Source organism: Pseudorca crassidens, chromosome 2, assembly GCF_039906515.1.
Source record: "Pseudorca crassidens isolate mPseCra1 chromosome 2, mPseCra1.hap1, whole genome shotgun sequence".
NCBI classification, from domain to species: domain Eukaryota; kingdom Metazoa; phylum Chordata; class Mammalia; order Artiodactyla; family Delphinidae; genus Pseudorca; species Pseudorca crassidens.
In genome coordinates, this window is record NC_090297.1 from 161,784,222 (window position 1) to 161,805,566 (window position 21,345).

Below are 21,345 nucleotides of genomic sequence, written 5' to 3' on the forward strand. Positions count from 1 at the left end.
TCTTCATACTTCTAACATCTTATAAAGTGCTTGGCATATAGCGGGTATTCAAAGTTACTTTTCGAGTGAATTGAATAAATATTTAGTAAACTATGAGCCTTCTGAAGAAATTTGTGACTTAACTCATTTTTGAATGTCTGAAAATAGAATAATTTTGCTATGTCAAAGAAATGGGATTTTTACTAGCAGGTTCCAGGAAGTAAAGAATGGACAGGATTATTCTTCTAGTTTACGTTAATACTACAGGCTCCCATAAAGCGTGGATAGCTCATAAAATCCTTAATCCTAATTATGCACGATATAACAGTATTCATTTGCTTGGTGCTTTCAGGGTGTATACTATTGCATGGAAAGATAACATCATTTATATTTTGACATATTGTTATCCTTTGTACCTTGCTAAAAGATTGTTTCAACAATCATTTGCTTACCTGAATTGTATTTCCGTTACTCTAGTTTTAAAAAAGTTTCTTTCCCTGCTTTACGGTAATGTTTTAGAGGATTGAAATACCTAGATTTCTAACCTTTTAGATAAGTAGGATGTTACCCAGAGGAAGGTATACACAGAATTATTCTTTAAGAATAAACATAGTTGTCTGTGATGAAATGCTGTTTGGATTTAGGGTCAGAACGAGACAAAGATATAGAACATACCGTCTATTTGGATTAAGGTATTTGGAAATCTTGAGGGGGTCAGGGTAATAAACAGTGAAGTAAAAGAAATAAAGAACTGTTAAGTGTAATGTTGTAGGCTGCTTTGTGATATTTTCCAGCTCTAGCTAGCAACTAGCCTAGCACTCTTCTCACACTGGCTGGCTCCACATCTTTATTTTGAATTTACACATTTCTATGTGTACTGTTCTTAACCAAGTATTTCTGATATGCTTGTGTAGAAGCTGGGAAAGGGAGGGACACTAGTCTCAAGATGATTTCACTCTTCCTTGCCATTCCCTTATAACCCATCTATACCTTTGTAAATAGTCTATTTGTAAATAAGCCTTCCTCAGATTGGGATAATTTATTTCCTGTTAGGACCCTGACTGATTCCCAGTTGCCACAGTCTCACCGTTTGTCCAGTCCAGATTGTTCAAAACCAAGATATCTTGGTCATTTTATCAAAATGTTCACTTCCTGGCTGCCATGGTTTTACATCTTCTCTCTCTTACAGTATGAGATCCTTTATACCTTTATTCAAATTTGATCTGTTTCTTTGATCATATTTTCTGTTGTGTGAATTCCAAATAGAGATTCAATCTCTATTTCCTTTCCTTATAATCTAAAACACTAATACAGAAATCTCTAGTAGACTGGGTTTTGCAATGTGGAATACCCCTCTTTCCTAAAGTATCGGTAGTTAGGGCTAAATACATTTAGACCAAAGCAAGTGGTAAGGCCTGCTGTGTCTCTTTCCCTTTCTAATGCTCAAATACATACCTTTGATCTTCCACACTCTCGTGCATGGTAGGAAAGAGAAGAGAGCTGTACCCATATACAGTGACTATTTAATTGTATTAACTCCTTTTTGTGTGAGAATAAGGAGGGACATGAGGGGAGGAAAGGAGACAGGTCTATATTTCTCTTAAGGCAGCAGAACATGCAGTTGGTTTTATAATTTTTTAAAAAAATGTCAATATGTTCCCTATAATTAATAGAATAATGTCTAAGTTCCTTGCATGGCATCCAAGGCCACTTCCATTTTCCATTTTCTAGCCCTGATTTCTTTGTATTTCTTCTTATAATTCTATAACAACAGTGGATTATTTACCATTATCACCCAAGTTCACTTTGTCTCTCTTCGTTTGCTTATATTGCTCCCTCTGTTGGGAATATTTATAGTACATTGCAAACAGGCAAATTAGCAAAAGTCTACTTAGTCCTCAAGGTCCAGATCCAATGTTAGTTCCTCTGTGAAACATTAGTGTTCTTACAAGAGAATTAGGGTTCCATTTTCACTGATCCTGAAGCACTTTGTATTTATCTCTATTAGAAACTTTTATCACATTACTGTGTTATATGTGTGTACATACTGTATCTATTTCTGAAGACTGAGAAGTTCTTGAATGAAGGTACCATATTGTAATTATATTTGTTTTAAGCTCCAGTAATTGCCACCATACTTTGTATAATGTCAGCTCTTGCTAAAGGCATGTTAAAATGATCAATAAATGAATGAGTGTGACAAATATTAATTTACTTGGTAGGGATTGCTGAATTTCTCTCTGGTGCCAAGAAATTTGCTTTTACTTCTTGGACCTTTGTCCTAAAATATGTATCTAGCATTGAGTTAGAATACACGGAATGTTTAAAATGAGAATAAATTGGTCTGATTTGTACATCACTAGTACTTTGCATTATTTGGTGTTTAAAAAAATGTTTCTCACCCAAAATATAATTCATATATAAGAAATAAACATCATATGAAAATTAAATCTATTCTCAATATAGTTTGATGAGACTATTAAATACTTTGGCGTAATCCTTAATCCTTATTTTCATTTTTATTGTTTAAGTAAGAAATATCCTTATTTATATCTGATTTGTATCACAGTTCATTAAGTAATTGATGTTGCCTTTTTGTTTCAGCTAAACCATTTACTTCTAAAGTGAAACAGATGCGATTACATAGAGAAGACTTTGAAATATTAAAGGTGATTGGTCGAGGGGCTTTTGGAGAGGTAAGAGATAAAGATTTTATAGAAGATCTGATAATTGTTTTGCAAGCTATTTTATACAGTCTGTGAGAGAATTTAACTGAAATATTATTTACTTGGTGTTGTAATTGATATCATTGATCAGAAATCATTAAACTTCTGAATGAAGTCTTTCTACATGGAATTTTTTTCCAAGATATTTCTGTTTTTCATATGTCATTGAAGTTTGAGTATGTTTCTGTACTCTCTTCTGTTCCATTGGTCTGTTTGTCTCTCACTGCCTTAAATTACTTTAGTTTAAGAAGTCTTGATATCTGGTAGTGTGTATACTCTAACTTCCTCCCTCTTCTCCTCTGTTCTTGGCCCTTTATATTTTCATATAATTTTAGAATAAGTGTTTCAGTTTTTACCTACTCTTAAAAATCCACATCCACACCCAGCACCCACACATCTGCTGGAATTTTGATTAGGATTGCCCTGAAACTAGAGATTACTTTGTAGATAATTGACATCTTAACAATATTGAGTCAGCCATCCATGAACATGGTATATGCCTCCATTTATTTAGGGCTTTATAAATTTAACACACTAATTATTTGTAGTTTCCATTCAGTAGAGTGGATTTATACATCTTTCAGCAGATTTATTCCTAGGTATGTGATATTCTTTATGTTATTTTAATTAGAATTATTGGTTAAGTTTCATTTTCTAATTGTTTTTGCTAGTAGTGAGACACAATTGAATTCTGTTTATTGACCTCATACCCAGCAACCTCGCTAATTTTACTTTTAAAATCATGAATTGTGTTGGATTTTAATAAAATGCTTTATCAGCATCTTTTGAGACACTCAGGCTTTTCTCCTTTACTCTGTTAACATGTTGAGTTACACTGGTTTATTTTCAATGTGAAACTAACCTTGCATTTCTAAAATAAGCCAACTTTGTTGGGATGTATTATCCTTTTAATTTACCTTTGGACTCAGTTTGCTATTTGTGTGTGTTGTGTGTGTTTTCGATCTTTGAGAGAAATTGGCCTGTAATTTTCCTACTTATCACATCCTGATCAGATTTTGGTATCTTGGTTATTCTGGCCTCATAAAAAGAGGGAGTATTTCCTTTTTTACTGTTCTTTAGAGGAGTTTGAGAAGATTGTTATTATTTCTTTCTTATATGCTTAGAAGATTTCACTGGTGAAGCCATTTGAGCCTGGAGGTTCCTAGAGAGAGAGTTTTAAATTATATAATTAATTTTTTAAATTGAAATTGAACTATTTGGATATTTTGTATAGATGTGTCAGTTTTGCTAGGTTCATCCATGTCATCTGATTTTTCATATTTATTACTATATTGGCCGTTTGCACTTCTCATTTTTTTCATTTGTTATACTTAGCGGTTTATCAATTCTGTTATTTTTTTCAATGAATTAACTTTTGCCCTTTGTATTTTTCTATGGTAGATTTGTTTTCTGTTTCATTAATTTCTGCTTTTATCTTTTAATGTTCTTTTCTCCCTTTGGTTTCAACTTGCTGTTCTTTTTCTAACTTTTTGAGTTAGATGCTCAGAGCATTGATTTCTAGATCTTTTCAGATGTGCTATACTTTTTCCTCTAAGCAGCTTTAGCTATAGCAAAGTTTTGATATGTCATATTTTCATTATAGAGTTCCTCAAAATACAATGTGATTTCCAATGTGATTTTAAATTTCTGTTATGGTTTTTTTGATCTATGATTTTAGAAGTTTATCGCTCCATCTCTAAGTATTTGGAGGGTTTTTAGTTATATTTCTGTTTTTGAGTTATAATGTAATTCCAGAGCAGTCAGAGAATATACATTGTCTGATTTCAAGTCTTTGAAATTTGCTGTGCAGTGTTCTGTAAATATCAGTTAGGTAAAAGACATTAATTTTATTTAAATCCTCCATATCCTTAACTGTTCTCTCTGTGTGATATTTCATTTCCTGAGAGAGGATTTGCTTATTTCTTTCTTATTTTTTTCAGTTTTCACTGATAACAAATATCAAGTTATTATATTTCCCTAGTGATTAACTCTTTTATCATGATGTAATGATCCTTGTTATCTCTAAATAATGCTTTTTGAGTTAAACTTTACTTAATCTGATGTTAGTAGAATGATTCTAGCTCTTTTTATTAGTCTTCTGCATTAAATATCTTACTCCACCCTGTTAGTTTCAGCTATTACTTTATACGTTTAGTGTTAAGTAGAATATAGTTTTAATTTTTTGATCTAGTCTGATAATGTCTTATCTTTAATTGGAGTGTAGTCAGTTGACATTTAATGTAATTACATTACATATTACTATTTGTTTTCTGTTTGTCTTGTCCATTCTGTATTATGTTTCTCTCAATTCTTGGATTAACTGAATATTTTAAATTATTCTTTCCCCCTTCTATTCATTTCTGAGTTGTACCTTCTTTTATTGGTTTCCCTAGAGATTGCCACTTGTATTCTTGGTAAATTTGTATTTTGCCTGTTCCCATTTACCCAAATTTACCTTTCATTGTCATTAGCTCTACATATATTTGAAACCCCAAAAGATACGATTATAGTGTCCCTATTCATTTTAGCTTTACCCATGTATTTACATTTTTTCTTACTCTTCACGTTCACATACTTATTTATATTCATATACTTGTCTTTGATATAATTTTCCTTTTGACTTAAAAATTCCCTTTAGTATTTTGCCAAGTCTGCTGAGATAAATTATCTGCATTTTCTGTCTGAAAATACATTTATTTTGAGGTCTTAAAAAAATTGTGTTATATACACACATAGCTTAATGGAATTGTACATTTGCATGAACTTCTGTAACTATTATGCAGATCAAGATAGGCTCCCATTGCCCCCTCTATGCGGATAACCACCTTCTCATTAACCATCTATTCTGACTTCTATAATTATAGATTTATTTTGCCTGTTTTTGAATGCTATATTAGTGGAATTATATAATATATATTCTTTTGTTTCTGTCTTCTTTTGCTCAATATTATGCTTGTGTGATTCATTTTTGTTTTTTATTGGTTCAAAGTATTCCTCTATATGAATATACCACAAGTATTTTATCCATACTAGTGTTGGTAGGTATTCAAGTTTATAGTTTTTGGCCACTGTTAATAATGTTGTTATGAACATTCATGTACATGTCTTTTGGGAGGTAGAAGCACTCATCTGTGTTTGATATAACCCTAGTGGAATTTCTGGGTTGCATGTTAGGCATATTTAGTCTTAGTTGGTAGTGCCAAATAATATCCCAATTGGTTTTCAATGTGTACTCTGACCAACAGTGTATTAAGGTCCCAGTTGCTTCACAACCTCACCAACACTTGCATCATTTTTTAAACTTTGGACATTTTTTGGTGGATGAGTAGTGGTATTGGATTGTGATTTCATTTTACATTTCCTAATAACTCTTAAAGTTGAGCCCATTTTCATATTACTTCATATAACTTGGATATCCTTTTTCATAAGTGCACATTTTGGGATTGGGGGAGTGGGAGCAGGAGGGTGTGTTGTCTGACTTACTGGTATATTCTGGATACAAGTCCTTTGTTGGAAGTGTGTGTGTGTGTGTGTGTGTGTGTGTGTGTGTGTGTGTGTGTATTAAACAAAATGTCTTCCTGTGTGTGGCTTGGCTTTTCCCTCTCTGTATAGATCTTTTATGGAAGAGAAGATCTTAGTTTTGGTGAAGTACATTTAATTAAGCTTTTCTTTATGATTAGTGCTTTTTTGTGTTCGTTAAAAAAGTTATTTTCTACTCTGAAGGTCATGAAGATATTTTCCTCTGTTATCTTATGTAATCTATAAAAAAAAATCTTTTTCATTTAGGTCTGTGATCCGTCTGGTATTATTTTGTGTTTTGTGAGGTATAGGTCAAGGTTCATTTTATTCTTTGTGGGTTTCTCAGCATCATTTATTTAAAGACTACTTTTTCTACATTTGATTGCAAAGGAACTTCCATTGTGAATCAGCTGACCCTATATGTGTTACTTTTATTAATTTTTAATAGTTTTTAATGTAGAATTCTTGTTCATGTTTCATTAAATTTATTTATCAGTCTTTGACGTTTGTTGATGAGCCTGTAAATGATATTTTTAGATTTCATTTTGTAACCATGTTGCTAGACTAGAAATACAATTAATTTTTGTGTAGTGATTTTGTATTTAAGCATCTTGATATATTAACTTATTAATTCTAGTTTATAAATTTAAAAGATTTTTCATATACACAGTCATACCATTTCCAAATAATGACAGCTTTTTTTCTTTCTTTTGTTATACTTGTTATTTCTTTTTCCTGTATTATTACAATAGAGAGTTTCTTCCTTAAAATATTAAATTCAGTTGTTGAAAATCAATTTTTTTCTGGTTTGTGATTTCAGGGGTAAGTATGAAGTTTGGAACAGCTTTTTTAAAAAAAATTGTTACTCTTTTTTTAGGTTAAGGAAGTTACTCTTTTTTAGGTAAAGGAAGTTTTCCTTTTAGTCCTAGTCTGTTGAGAGCTTTTATCATGCATTAGAGTTAACTTTTTTTTTTTGTTTTGTTTTTTTTAACATCTTTATTGGGGTATAATTGCTTTACAATGGTGTGTTAGTTTCTGCTTTATAACAAAGTGAATTAGTTATACATATACATATGTTCCCATATCTCTTCCCTCTTGCATCAGAGTTAACTTTTATTAAAAGCTTTTTTTAATATCTCTTTTGATGATATGATTTGACCTCTGTATTTAGTTAATGTGGAAATAATATTGATTAATTTTTAAATATACCAATATTGGATTACTATATAAATCCAGTTGTTCCTTATGTATTCTTTTAGTATATTGTTGGTTTTGATTTGCTAATATTTTGTTTACCATTTTTTTTGTTATGTGCATGAAAAAGATTGAACTTTATTTTACCTATCTTTTAATTTCCTTATATTTTTAAAATGTTATGCTTAGCTCATAAGACAATTTGGGAAGTATTTGCGCTTTCTCAATTTTCTGAGTTTGAGAATATTATTATTTCCTTAAATGTTTGGAAAAATTCTCTGGTGAGTCCATCTAGACTAGGAGTGCAATTTTTATTTGGTTTGTTTACATCTTTTGAGGTAAATTGTATATATGTTGAAATACACCAATTGTTTATGTACAGTTCCATGAGTTTTGACAAATGGATTCACCCTTATCAAGATACAGAACATTTCCATCACCCTAAGAAGTTCCCTTTCCTGTTACTTCCCCATAACGTCCATCAAGTGGCAACCACTGTTCTAAATTTTAACTATGGATTAGTTTTGGCCGTTTGAAAATTTCATATAAATGGAAATCATACCATATGTACTCTTTTGTGTCTGGCCTCTTTTGCTCAGAATAATGTCTGTGAAATCCATTCTTGTGATCAAATGTAGTAATACTTTTTATTGCTGATTAGTAAGCTATATACCACTATCCTTCTATTGATGAACATTTGTATTGTTTCTCATTTTTGGCTGTTAGGATTAAAATTGTTGTGAATATTTTTGTACAAGTTTTTATGGAAATACGTTTTCATTTTCCTTGGATAAATACCTAGGAGTGGAACTGGTATGTTAAGTGGTTGGTGCATATTTAAATTTAAAAGAAACTGGCACATTTTTTCCAGTGGGGTTGTACCATTTTATATTCCCACCAGTTCCATGTTCTCACCAATATTTTTTTGTTAGTCTTTTAAATTTCAGTCATTCTAATGGGTGTGTAATAGTATCTCATGGTCTTAAATTGCATTGTTACGTGGATTTGTGTTATATATCAACATAATGATGAGTTTTTGTGTGCTTATTCACCATTCTTATATCCTCCTTTGTGAAGTATACGTTCAGATATTTTGCTCATTAAAAAAAATGAGGTATTTGTCATCATTGAGTTGTAAGAATTCTTCATATTTTATATTTATAAATGTCTTTTGTCAGATGTATGTTTTGTCAATATTTTCTCAAAGGCTGCATAGCTTGCCTGTTAATTTTCTTAAAAATGTCTTCTGATGAGCAGAAGTTTTAAATTTTGGTGGTTTAATTTTATCAGTTTTTTCTCTTATGGTTATTATTTTCCATGTTCTTTGTAAGAAATTCTGATTTATATCTAGGTCACAGATATTTACCTATGTTTTTTTCCTAAAACCTTTATAGTTTTAGCTCTTATGTTTAGATTGGTGATTCATTTCAAATTAATTCATGTATGATGTGAGATGATAGGGATCGAGGTTCATTTTTTTCCATATGGATATCCAGTTGTTTCAGCACAATTTGTTGAAAAGGCTGTTTCTCCTCTATTGAATTACTTCAGTACCTTTGTCAAAAAAGTCAGTTGACCATACAAATGTTGATCTACTTTTGCTATTTCTATTCTATTTCACCGATATCTTTGTCTGTTCTTATGCCAGTACCACACAATCTTGATTCTGTAGCTTTATACTGTAGAGTTGAGAGTATGTAATGAAGTCTGAGTGTAAGTCCTCCTTCTTTGTTCTTTTGCAAAATTGTCTTAACTATTTGAAGACTTTTGCATTATTATATAAATTTTAGAATCACTGTGTCAGTTTCCATAAAAGCCTAGTGGTATTGAAATTTAGTTTGCATTCAGTTTATAGATCAATTTTGTGAGGACTGACATCTAAACAATCATGAGTCTACTAGTTAGTCCATGAACAAGGCATTTTTCTTTGTCTTTTAAGGTCTATTTTAATTTTACTCAAAATTTTTTTGTAATTTTAGTGTACAGGTCTTGTTCATAATTTGTTAAATTTATTGCTAAATTTTTAATGTTTTTTGATGCTACGGTAAATGACATTTAAAATTTTATATTTCAAATAGTATGCTGTTGGTATGTAGATACACCACTCTTTTTTTTTTAACATCTTTATTGGAGTATAACTGCTTTACAATGGTTTGTTAGTTTCTGCTGTATAACAAAGTAAATCAGCTATATGTGTACAGATATCCCCATATCCCCTCCCTCTTGCATCTCCCTCCCACCCTCCCTATCCCACCCCTCTAGGTGGTCACAAAGCACTGAGCTGATCTCCCTGTGCTATGTATACCACTCATTTTTGTATCTGACTTTATTTTCTAAATTCATTTATTATTATTTAAATAGTTTTTTGTTGTTTTAGTTGCTACTTTCTTAGTTGTTCTGTGTAAACAATCATATTGTCTGAGAATAGGACAATCATACTGTCCTTTTCACTTTCCAGACTTTATACATTCTATTTCTTTATGTTGTCTTATTATACTAATTTGGACCTCTAATACAATGTCGAATAGGTGTCATGAGGGTATATATCCTTACTTTATTCCTGAATTCAGGGAGAAAGGATTTAGTGTTTGACTAGTAAGTATGATGTTAATTGTAGGTGTTTTTGAGGGAACCCTTTATCTGATTGAAGAAGTTGTCTTCTATTACTAGTTTGCTGAGAATTTAATAATCATATGGATTTGCTCTTTTATTATGTAAATTCGGTGTGCTACTTTGACTTTTTTTTTTTTTTGTGGTACGCGGGTCTCTCACTGCCGTGGCCTCTCCTGTCGCTGAGCACAGGCTCCGGACGCGCAGGCGCAGCGGCAATGGCTCACGGGCCCAGCCACTCTGCGGCATGTGGGATCCTCCTGGACTGGGGCACGAACCTGCGTCCCCTGCACCGGCAGGCGGACCCTCAACCACTGCGCCATCAGGGAAGCCTTGATTGACTTTTTTAATAGGCTTTGATTTTTAGAGCAGTTTTATGTCCACAGCAAAACTGAGTGCAAAGTACACAGAGTTCCTATATACCCGTTGACCTTGCACATGTGCAGCCTCTCCTACTATCAGCCTACCACACAAGGTGGTATATATGTTACAACTGATGGATCTACATTGACACATCATCAGCTAAAGTCTATAGTTTACATTAGGGTTCACTCTTGGTGTTGTATTATATATTGTATGGGTTTGGACAAATGTATAGTTACAACTTATCCACCATTTTAGTATTATGCATAATAGTTTCACTGCCTTAAAAATCCTCTGTGCTTTGCCAATCCATCCCTTCCTTCCCCTAACCTCTGGCCACCAGTGATCTTTTTCCTGTCTCCATAGTTTTGCCTTTTCCTGAATGTCATAGAGTTGAAATCATACAGTAATGTAGCCTTTTCAGATTGGCTTATTCCACGTGGTAATAGGCATTTTGTTTCCTTCATGTCTTTTTATTGCTTTTACCACTGAATAATATTTCATTGTTTGAATGTACCACTGCTTACTTACCCATTTACCTACTGAAGGACATCTTTGTTTTCTTCCAAGTTTTGGCAATTATGAATAAAGCTGCTGTAAACATTCATGTGCAGGTTGATGTGATGTGTGGACATCAATTTTCAATTCATTTGCATAAATACCAAGGAGCAGAATTGCTGGATCGTATGGTAAGAGCATTATTTAAGTTTTGTAAGAAACCAACAAACTCTCTTCCAAAGTGGCTGTACCATTTTGCATTCCCACTGGCAGAATGAGAGTTCCTGTTGCTCCACATCCTCACCAGCGTTTAGGAGTTGTCAGTATTTTGAATTTTGGCCATTCTGTTAGGCGTGTAGTGGTATCTCATGGTTGTTTTAACTTGCAGTTCCCTAGATGATGTTGAGCATCTTTTCATTTGCTTATTTGCTATCTGTATATCTTCTTTGGTAAGGTGTATATTGGATCTTTAACTCATGTTTTAATGAAATGGTTTTTTTATTATTTAAAAAAAATTTTTTTTTACATCTTTATTGGAGTACAATTGCTTTACAGTGGTGTGTTAGTTTCTGCTTTATAACAAAGTGAATCAGTTATACATATATGTTCCCATATATCTTCCCTCTTGTGTCTCCCTTCCTCCCACCCACCCTATCCCACCCCTCTAGGTGGTCACAAAGCACTGAGCTGATCTCCCTGTGCTATGCGGCTGCTTCCCACTAGCTATCTATTTTACGTTTGGTAGTGTATAAGTGTCCATGCCACTCTCTCACTTTGTCACAGCTTACCCTTCCCCCTCCCCATATCCTCAAGTCCATTCTCTAGTAGGTCTGTGTCTTTATTCCTGCCTTACCCCTAGGTTCTTCATGACATTCTTTTTTTTCTTAGATTCCATGTATATGTGTTAGCATACGGTATTTGTCTTTCTCTTTCTGACTTCACTCTGTATGACAGACTCTAGGTCCATCCACCTCACTACAAATAACTCAATTACGTTTCTTTTTATGGCTGAGTAATATTCCAGTGTATATATGTGACACATCTTCTTTATCCATTCATCCAATGATGGACACTTAGGTTGTTTCCATCTTCTGGCTATTGTAAGTAGAGCTGCAATGAACATTTTGGTGCATGACTCTTTTTGAATTATGGTTTTCTCAGGGTATATGCCCAGTAGTGAGATTGCTGGGTCATGTGGTAGTTCTATTTGTAGTTTTTTAAGGAACCTCCATACAGTTCTCCATAGTGGCTGTACCAATTCACATTCCCACCAGCAGTGCAAGAGTGTTCCCTTTTCTCCACACCCTCTCCAGCATTTATTGTTTGTAGATTTTTTGATGATGGCCATTCTGACCAGTGTGAGATGATACCTCATTGTAATTTTGATTTGCATTTCTCTAATGATTAATGATGTTGAGCATTCTTTCATGTGTGTGTTGGCAGTCTGTATATCTTCTTTGGAGAAATGTCTATCTAGGTCTTCTGCTCATGTTTGGATTGGGTTGTTTGTTTTTTTGTTATTGAGCTGCATGAGCTGCTTATAAATTTTGGAGATTAATCCTTTGTCAGTTGCTTCATTTGCAAATATTTTCTCCCATTCTGAGGGTTGTCTTTTGGTCTTGTTTATGGTTTCCTTTGCTGTGCAAAAGCTTTTAAGTTTCATTAGGTCCCATTTGTTTATTTTTATTTCCATTTTTCTAGGAGGTGGGTCAAAAAGGATCTTGCTGTGATTTATGTCATAGAGTGTTCTGCCTATGTTTTCCTCTTAAGAATTTGATAGTGTCTGGCCTTACATTTAGGTCTTCAATCCATTCTGAGCTTATTTTTGTGTATGGTATTAGGGGGAGTGTTCTAATCTCATACTTTTACATGTACCTTCCAGTTTTCCCAACACCACTTATTGAAGAGGCTGTCCTTTCTCCACTGTACATTCCTGCCTCCTTTATCAAAGATAAGGTGACCATATTGCATGGGTTTATGTCTGGGGTTTCTATCCTGTTCCAGTGATCTGTATTTCTGTTTTTGTGCCAGTACCATACTGTCTTGATTACTGTAGCTTTATAGTATAGTCTGAAGTCAGGGAGCCTGATTCCTCCAGCTCTGTTTTTCGTTCTCAAGATTGCTTTGGCTATTCGGGGTCTTTTGTGTTTCCATACAAATTGTGAAATTTTTTGTTCTAATTCTGTGAAAAATGCCAGTGGTAGTTTGATAGGGATTGCAGTGACTCTGTAGATTGCTTTGGGTAGTAGAGTCATTTTCACAATGTTGATTCTTCCAATCCAAGAACATGGTATATCTCTCCATCTATTTCTATCATCTTTAATTTCTTTCATCAGTGTCTTATAATTTTCTGCATACAGGTCTTTTGTCTCCTTAGGTAGGTTTATTACTAGATATTTTATTCTTTTTGTTACAGTGGTAAATGGGAGTGTTTTCTTGATTTCACTTTCATATTTTTCATCATAAATGTATAGGAATGCCAGAGATTTCTGTGCATTAATTTTGTATCCTCCTACTTTACCAAATTCATTGATTAGCTCTAGTAGTTTTCTGGTTAGCATCATTAGGATTCTCAATGTATAGTCTCATGTCATCTGCAAACAGTGACGGCTTTACTTCTTCTTTTCCTATTTGGATTCCTTTTATTTCCTTTTCTTCTCTGATTGCTGTGGCTAAAACTTCCAAAACTATGTTGAATAAGAGTGGTGAGAGTGGGCAACGTTGTCTTGTTCCTGATCTTAGTGGAAATGCTTTCAGTTTTTCACCGTTGAGGACAATGTTGGCTGTAGGTTTGTCTTATATGGCCTTTATTATGTTGAGGAAAGTTCCCTCTATGCCTACTTTCCGGAGGGTTTTTATCATAAATGAGTGTTGAAGTTTGTCGAAAGCTTTCTCTGCATCTATTGAGATGACCATATGGCTTTTCTCCTTCAATTTGTTAATATGGTGTATCACATTGATTGATTTGCATATATTGAAGAATCCTTGCATTCCTGGAATAAACCCCACTTGATCATGCTGTATGATCCTTTTAATGTGCTGTTGGATTCTGTTTGCTAGTATTTTGTTGAGGGTTTTTGCATCTATGTTCATCAGTGATATTGGCCTGTAGTTTTCCTTCTTTGTGACATCCTTGTCTGGTTTTGGTATCAGGGTGATGGTGGCCTCGTAGAATGAGTTTGGGAGTGTTCCTCTCTCTGCTATATTTTGGAAGAGTTTGAGAAGGATAGGTGTTAGCTCTTCTCTAAATTTTTAATAGAATTCGCCTGTGAAGCCATCTGGTCCTGGGCTTTTGTTTGTTGGAAGATTTTTAATCACAGTTTCAATTTCAGTGCTTGTGATTGGTTTGTTCATATTTTCTATTTCTTCCTGATTCAGTCTTGGCAGATTTTGCATTTCTAAGAATTTGTCCATTTCTTCCAGGTTGTCCATTTTATTGGCATAGAGTTGCTTGTGGTAATCTCTCATGATCTGTTGTATTTCTGCCATGTCAGTTGTTACTTCTCCTTTTTCATTTCTAATTCTATTGATTTGAGTCTTCTCCCTTTTTTTCTTGATGAGTCTGGCTAATGGTTTATCAATTTTGTTTATCTTCTCAAAGAACCAGCTTTTACTTTTATTGATCTTTGCTATCGTTTCCTTCATTTCTTTTTCATTTATTTCTGATCTGATCTTTATGATTTCTTTCCTTCTGCTAACCTTGGGGTTTTTAATTCTTCTTTCTCTAATTGCTTTAGGTTCAAGTTTAGGATGTTTATTCGAGATGTTTCCTGTTTCTTAAGGTAGGATTGTATTGCTGTAAACTTCCCTCTTAGAACTGCTTTTGCTGCATCCCATAGGTTTTGGGTCATCGTGTCTCCATTGTCATTTGTTTCTAGGTATTTTTTGATTTCCTCTTTGATTTCTTCAGTGAATACTGTTATTAAGTAGTGTATTGTTTAGCCTCGATGTGTTTGTATGTTTTACAGATCTTTTCCTGTAATTGATATCTAGTCTCATAGCATTGTGGTCGGAAAAGGTACTTGATACGATTTCAATTTTCTTAAATTTACCAAGGCTTGATTTGTGACCCAAGATATGATCTTTCCTGGAGAATGTTCCATGAGCACTTGAGAAAAATGTGTATTCTGTTGTTTTTGGATGCAGTGTCCTATAAATATCAATTAAGTCCATCTTGTTTAATGTATCATTTAAAGGTTGTGTTTCCTTATTTATTTTCATTTTGCATCAAAAATAAATAAGGTGAAAGTGGAGTGTTAAAGTCCCCTACTCTGAATGTGTTACTGTTGATTTCCCCTTTTACGGCTGTTAGTATTTGCCTATGTTGCGTGCATAAATATTTACAATCGTTATATCTTCTTTTTGGATGTATCCCTTGATCATTATGTAGTGTCCTCCTTTGTGTCTTCTAACAGTCTTTATTTTAAAATCTATTTTGTCTGATATGAGAATTGCCATTCCAGCTTCCTTTTGGTTTCCATTTGCATGGAATATCTTTTTCCATCCCCTCAATTTCAGTCTGTATGTGTCCCTAATTCTGAAGTGGGTCTCTTGTAGACAGCATATATATGGGTCTTGTTTTTGTATCCATTCAGCCAGTCTGTGTTTTTGGTGGGAGCACTTAATGCATTTATATTTAAGGTAATTATCGATATGTATGTTCCTATTCCCATTTTCTTAATTGTTTTGGGTTTGTTATTGTAGGTCTTTTCCTTCTCTTGTGTTTCTTGCCTAGAGAAGTTCCTTCCTTTAGCATTTGTTGTAAAGCTGGTTTGGTGGTGCTGAACTCTCCCAGCTTTTGCTTGTCTCTAGAGGTTTTAATTTCTCCATCAAATCTGAATGAGATCCTTGCTGGGTAGAGTAATCTTGGTTGTAGGTTTTTCTCCTTCATCACTTTAAATATGTTCTGCCAGTCCTTTCTGGCTTGCAGAGTTTCTGCTGAAAGATCAGCTGTTAACCTTATAGGGATTCCCTTGTGCATTATTTGTTGTTTTTCCCTTGCTGCTTTTAATATGTTTTCTTTGTATTTAAGTTTTTTTTTTCCTTCGGTACGTGGGCCTCTCACTGTTGTGGTCTCTCCTGTTTCGGAGCACAGGCTCCGGACGCGCAGGCTCAACAGCCATGACTCACGGGCCCAGACGCTCCGCGGCACGTGGGATATTCCCAGACTGGGGCACGAACCTGTGTCCCCTGCATCGGCAGGCGGACTCTCAACCACTGCACCACCAGGGAAACCCTTTGTATTTAATTTTTGAAAGTTTGATTAATATGTGTCTTGGCCTGTTTCTCCTTGAATTTATCCTGTATGGGTCTCTCTGTGCTTCCTGGACTTGATTAACTATTTCCTTTCCCATATTAGGGAAGTTTTCAACTATAATCTCTTTAAATATTTTCTCAGTCCCTTTCTTTTTCTCTTCTGCAACCCCTGTAATTCGAATATTGGTGGGTTTAATGTCCCAGAGTTCTCTGAGACTGTCCTCAGTTCTTTTCATTCTTTTTTCTTTATTCTTCTCTGCAGTAGTTATTTCCACTAATTTATCTTTCAGGTCACTTATCCGTTCTTCTGCCTCAGTTATTCTGCTATTGAACCCTTCTAGAGTATTTTTAATTTCATTTATTGTGTTGTTCATCATTGCTTGTTTCATCTTTAGTTCTTCTAGGTCCTTGTTAAATGTTTCTTGCATTTTGTCTATTCTATTTCCAAGATTTTGGATCATCTTTACTATCATTATTCTGAATTCTTTTTCAGGTAGACTGCCTACTTCCTCTTTATTTGTTAGGTCTGGTGCATTTTTATCTTGCTCCTTTATCTGCTGTGTGTTTTTCTGTCTTCTCGTTTTGCTTATCTTACTGTGTTTGGGGTCTCCTTTTTGAAGGGTGCAGGTTCGTAGTTCCTGTTGTTTTTGGTGTCTGTCCCCAGTGGCTAAAGTTGGTTCAGTGGGTTGTGTAGGCTTCCTGGTGGAGGGGTCTAGTACCTGTGTTCTGGTGGATGAGGCTGGATCTTGTCTTTCTGGTGGGCAGGTCCACATCTGGTGGTGTGTTTTGGGGTGTCTGTGGACTTATTATGATTTTAGGCAGCCTCTCTGCTAATGGGTGGGGTTGTGTTCCTGTCTTGCTAGTCGTTTGGCATAGTGTGTCCAGCACTGTTGCTTGTTGGCTGTCGAGTGAAGATGGGTGTTGGTGTTGAGATGGAGATCTCTGGGAGATTTTCGCCGTTTGATATTATGTGGAGCTGGGAGGTCTCTTGTGGACTAGTGTCCTGAAGTTGGCTCTCCCACCTCAGAGGCACAGCACTGCCTCCTGGCTGCAGCACCAAGAGCCTTTCATCCACACGGCTCAGAATAAAAGGGAGAAAAAGTGTAAAGAAAGAAAGGAAGAAAGGAAGGAAGGAAGGAAGGAAGAGGATAAAATAAAATAAAGATAAAATAAAATAAAGTTATTAAAATAAAAAATAATTAAGAGAAAAATTACTTTAAAAAGTAAAAACAAAACAAAACAAAACAACCCCCCCCCCAAAACGGACGGATAGAACCCTAGGATAAATGGTGAAAGGAAAGCTATTCAGACAAAATCTCACACAGAAGCATACACATACACAGTCACAAAAAGAGGAAAAGGGTAAGAAATAATAAGTCTTGCTCTCAAAGTCCACCTCCTCAATTTGGGATGGTTTGTTGTCTTTTCAGGTATTCCACAGATGCAGGTACATCAAGTTGATTGTGGAGATTTAATCCGCTGCTCCTGAGGCTGCTGGGAGAGATTTCCCTTTCTCTGCACAGCTTCCGGGGCTCTGTTTTGGATTTGGCTCCGCCTCTGCATGTAGGTCGCCGGAGGGCGTCTGTTCTTCACTCAGACAGGACGAGGTTAAAGCAGCCGCTGATTGGGGGCTCTGGCTCACTCAGGCCGGGGTGAGGGAGGGGCACGGAGTGCGGGGCGAGCCTGCGGCGGCAGAGGCCAGCATGACATTGCACCAGCCTGAGGCGCGCCGTGCGTTCTCCCGGGGAAGTTGTCCCTGGATCCCGGGACCCTGGCAGTGGCGGGCGGCACAGACTCCCCGGAAGGGAGGTGTGGAGAGTGACCTGTGCTCGCACACAGGGTTCTTCGTGGCGGCAGCAGCAGCCTTAGCATCTCATGCCTGTCTCTGGGGTCTGCACTGTTAGCCGCGGCTCACGCCTGTCTCTGGAGCTCCTTTTAAGCAGCGCTCTTAATCCCCTCCCTTGCGCACCAGGAAGCAAAGAGGGAAGAAAAAGTCTCTTGCCTCTTCGGCAGGTCCAGACCTTTCCCCGGACTCCCTCCCGGCTAGCCGTGGTGCGCTAACCCCCTGCAGGCTGTGTTCACGCCACCAGCCCCAGTCCTCTCCCCTCGCTCCCGAACCTCGGCTCCCAGCCCCGCCCGCCCCGGCAGGTGAGCAGACAAGCCTCTTGGCTTGGTGAGTGCCGGTCGGCCCCGATCCTCTGTGCGGGAATCTCTCCGCTTTGCCCTTTGCACCCCTGTTGCTGTGCTCTCCTCCGCGGCTCCGAAGCTTACCGCCTCCGCCACCCGCAGTCTCCACCCGTGAAGGGGCTTCCTAGTGTGTGGAAACCTTTCCTCCTTCACAGCTCCCTCCCACTGGTGCAGGTCCCATCCCTATTCTTTTGTCTCTGTTTTTTGTTTTTTCTTTTGTCCTACCCAGGTACGTGGGGAGTTTCTTTCCTTTTGGGAGGTCTGAGGTTTTCTGCCAGCGTTCAGTAGGTGTTTTGTAGGAGTTGTTTCACATGTAGATGTATTTCTGATGTATCTGTGGAGCGGAAGGTGATCTCCGCGCCTTACTCTTCTGCCATCTTCCTCCTCTCCTGGTTTGTTTTCTTATTGTTGAATTTTAAGAGTTATTTTTTTCGTGTATTTTAGGTAACAGTCCTTTATCAGATATATCTTTATCAGATATGTCAATTATTTCTTTCATGAATTATGCCTTTGGTTTTATATAGATTGATTTTCAAATATTAAACTAATCCCTGGGATAAACTCCATTTGGTCATGACTTACTATCCTTTTGAGATATGGCTCTATTCAGTTCCTTAATATTTTAACTGTTTTCATACCTATATTCATGGGGAATGTTGACCTACAATTTTCTTTTTTTATCATGTCTGTGTCAAATATTGACATCAGGGTTATGCTGGACTTATAAAATGAATTGGGGAGTGTTTACTCTTTTTCAGAAAAAATTGTGAATATTTTTATTTATTTCCTTAAATGCTTGATAAAATTTAGCAGTGATCCCATCTGGACTTGAGTTTTTCCTTGTGGGGCTTTTAATCCTACTAATTTAACTTTTTAGTGGTTATAGAGCTATTAAGATTTTCTATTTCATCTTTTGTCAGCTTCAGTAAGTTTTGTGTTTCATGGAATTTGTGTATTTCATTTAAGTTTTCAAATGTATAAGGGTTTTCATAATATCTCTGTGGTTTTTTTTTGTTGTTGTTTGTTTGTTTTTTTTGGTGTACGCGGGCCTCTCACTGTTGTGGCCTCTCCCGTTGCGGAGCACAGGCTCCGGACGCACAGGCTCAGTGGCCATGGCTCACGGGCCTAGCCGCTCCGCGGCATGTGGGATCCTCCCGGACCGGGGCACGAACCCGTGTCCCCTGCATCGGCAGGCGGACTCTCAACCACTGCGCCACCAGAGAAGCCCTCTTTTATTTTTTTTATGTCTGTGGAATACAAGGTGATATTCTCTTTCATTGTGGATATTTATAATTTATGTTTTATTTCTCTTGATCAGTCACGTAGAGGTTTTTCAGTGTTGTTAGTTATTGAACAGAGCTACTTTGGCTTTGTGAATTGTCTATATTTTTGTCTTCTTTTTACTTAAAATTTTTTTAAAAAAGTTAAGCAGTTTTAAAATGTTTGTTATTTCCTTCCTTCTATCAATACTTCCTCGGATTTAATTTATTCATGTTCTTCTAGCTTCTCAAGGTAGAAACTTAGATCTTTGAGACAACTGGGTAGCCAATTGGAAAAGTCCATTTGTGGATCCAATTAAAATTCATATCATATATTAGGAGAAAGTACAAATGTATCAAATGTTCAAGTATAAAAAATAAAATAGGGACTTCCCTGGTGGTCCAGTGAGTAAGACTGCGTGCTCCGAATGCAGGGGGCCCGGGTTCGATCCCTGGTTGGGGAGCTAGATCCTGCATGCTGCAACCAAGATCCCGTGTGCCGCGTCTAAGACCCGGTGCAGCCAAAATAAATAAATAAATAAATATTAAAAAAAATGCAACACAAGTACCCATCAATGTATTGACTAAGTTATGGTCTATCTAATGCTGTGTAGCTGCCATAAAAAAAAAGTTCAGTGTACTTCTGTGGAGAAATCTCCAGGATACATTGTAAAGTGAAAAAATCAGATGCAGGGGAATATATTGGGTTGGTCAGAAAGTTTGTTGGGGTTTTTCTCTAACATCCCCAGTGAACTTTTTGGCCAACTTGATATATAGTACGCTATCTTTTGTTAAAAAGAGGTAGAAATATTATGATTCTTACTTGTATTTTCATAAAGTGACGTTTTAAAGGGACAAGAGGGAATGGGGTACATGCAGAGTGTGAGTGACACTTCTAAGTGGAAACCTTTTTATTTTGTTTTGACTTCTGAAACATGTAAGTGTATCATCTATTTTAAAAATCATGAAAAAATTCTTCCAGGTTTGGATGTACTAATTTGCATGTTCTGTGAATCATTTAAGGAAGAAGCAATTCTAAATTTAAACTTTCTCAGATAACAGAAAGAGGGACCACTGCCCAACTCATTTTATGAGGCTAGAATAATTTTGTTTCTAAAATCTAACTGTATGTTGAGTGAAGGAGGCAACATAAGGAAAAAATGCATATGATTTGATTTTATCACAAAAGTCAGGGTAATGGTTATCTCTAGCGGGAAGGTGGAAGTTGTGGTCAGGTGGGGCACATGGGGGGTTTCAGCGTTGCTCCAATGTTCTATTTCTTCATCTCAGTTTCAGTTCTATTTTGTTCAGTTTATAATTGTGTTTAACTCTACCTTTGTTTTATTTTCTTTATCTGTGTTCTAATCAATTACAAGTGTTATAAATTAATGAAAGAAGCTATAGTAATCGTGGAATACATGTTCATCTAACAAATTAGCTTTAAAATATATGAAGTAACAACTGATAGAATTTGCATAGGGGAATACAAGAACTTTCAACAGTTGAAGATAGAGCTTTTAACTCTCCTCCGAAATTGGCAAGTTAAGCAGATGAAAAAAATCGAGACTTAGAAGTGTTTATTTTTTGAAGGTGGAACTTTTTAATGGCATAATTATTCCATTCTGTGTTAAAACATTTGGTAGAGCAGTGATTTTAAAAATTGATAAAAACTGGTTTCTCCCAAACTAGTTTCACCAAGGGAATTAGAGGTCAGTTAAATCTGTACCTAGTGGGGACCACCTAGTTTTGTTTTA

General features: G+C 35.8%; 1 protein-coding gene across 13 annotated transcripts in view; it reads left to right on the forward strand.

Moving 5' to 3' along the window:
• CDC42BPA (CDC42 binding protein kinase alpha) overlaps window positions 1-21,345 on the forward strand; it is a 325,295-nt gene that overhangs the window by 61,070 nt on the left and 242,880 nt on the right. For all 13 annotated transcript variants that reach the window (XM_067729568.1, XM_067729561.1, XM_067729563.1 and 10 more), the window contains exon 2: window positions 2,584-2,675. In XM_067729568.1, coding sequence (XP_067585669.1) covers window positions 2,584-2,675 — 92 coding nt within the window. The remainder of the gene's footprint in view (window positions 1-2,583; window positions 2,676-21,345) is intronic.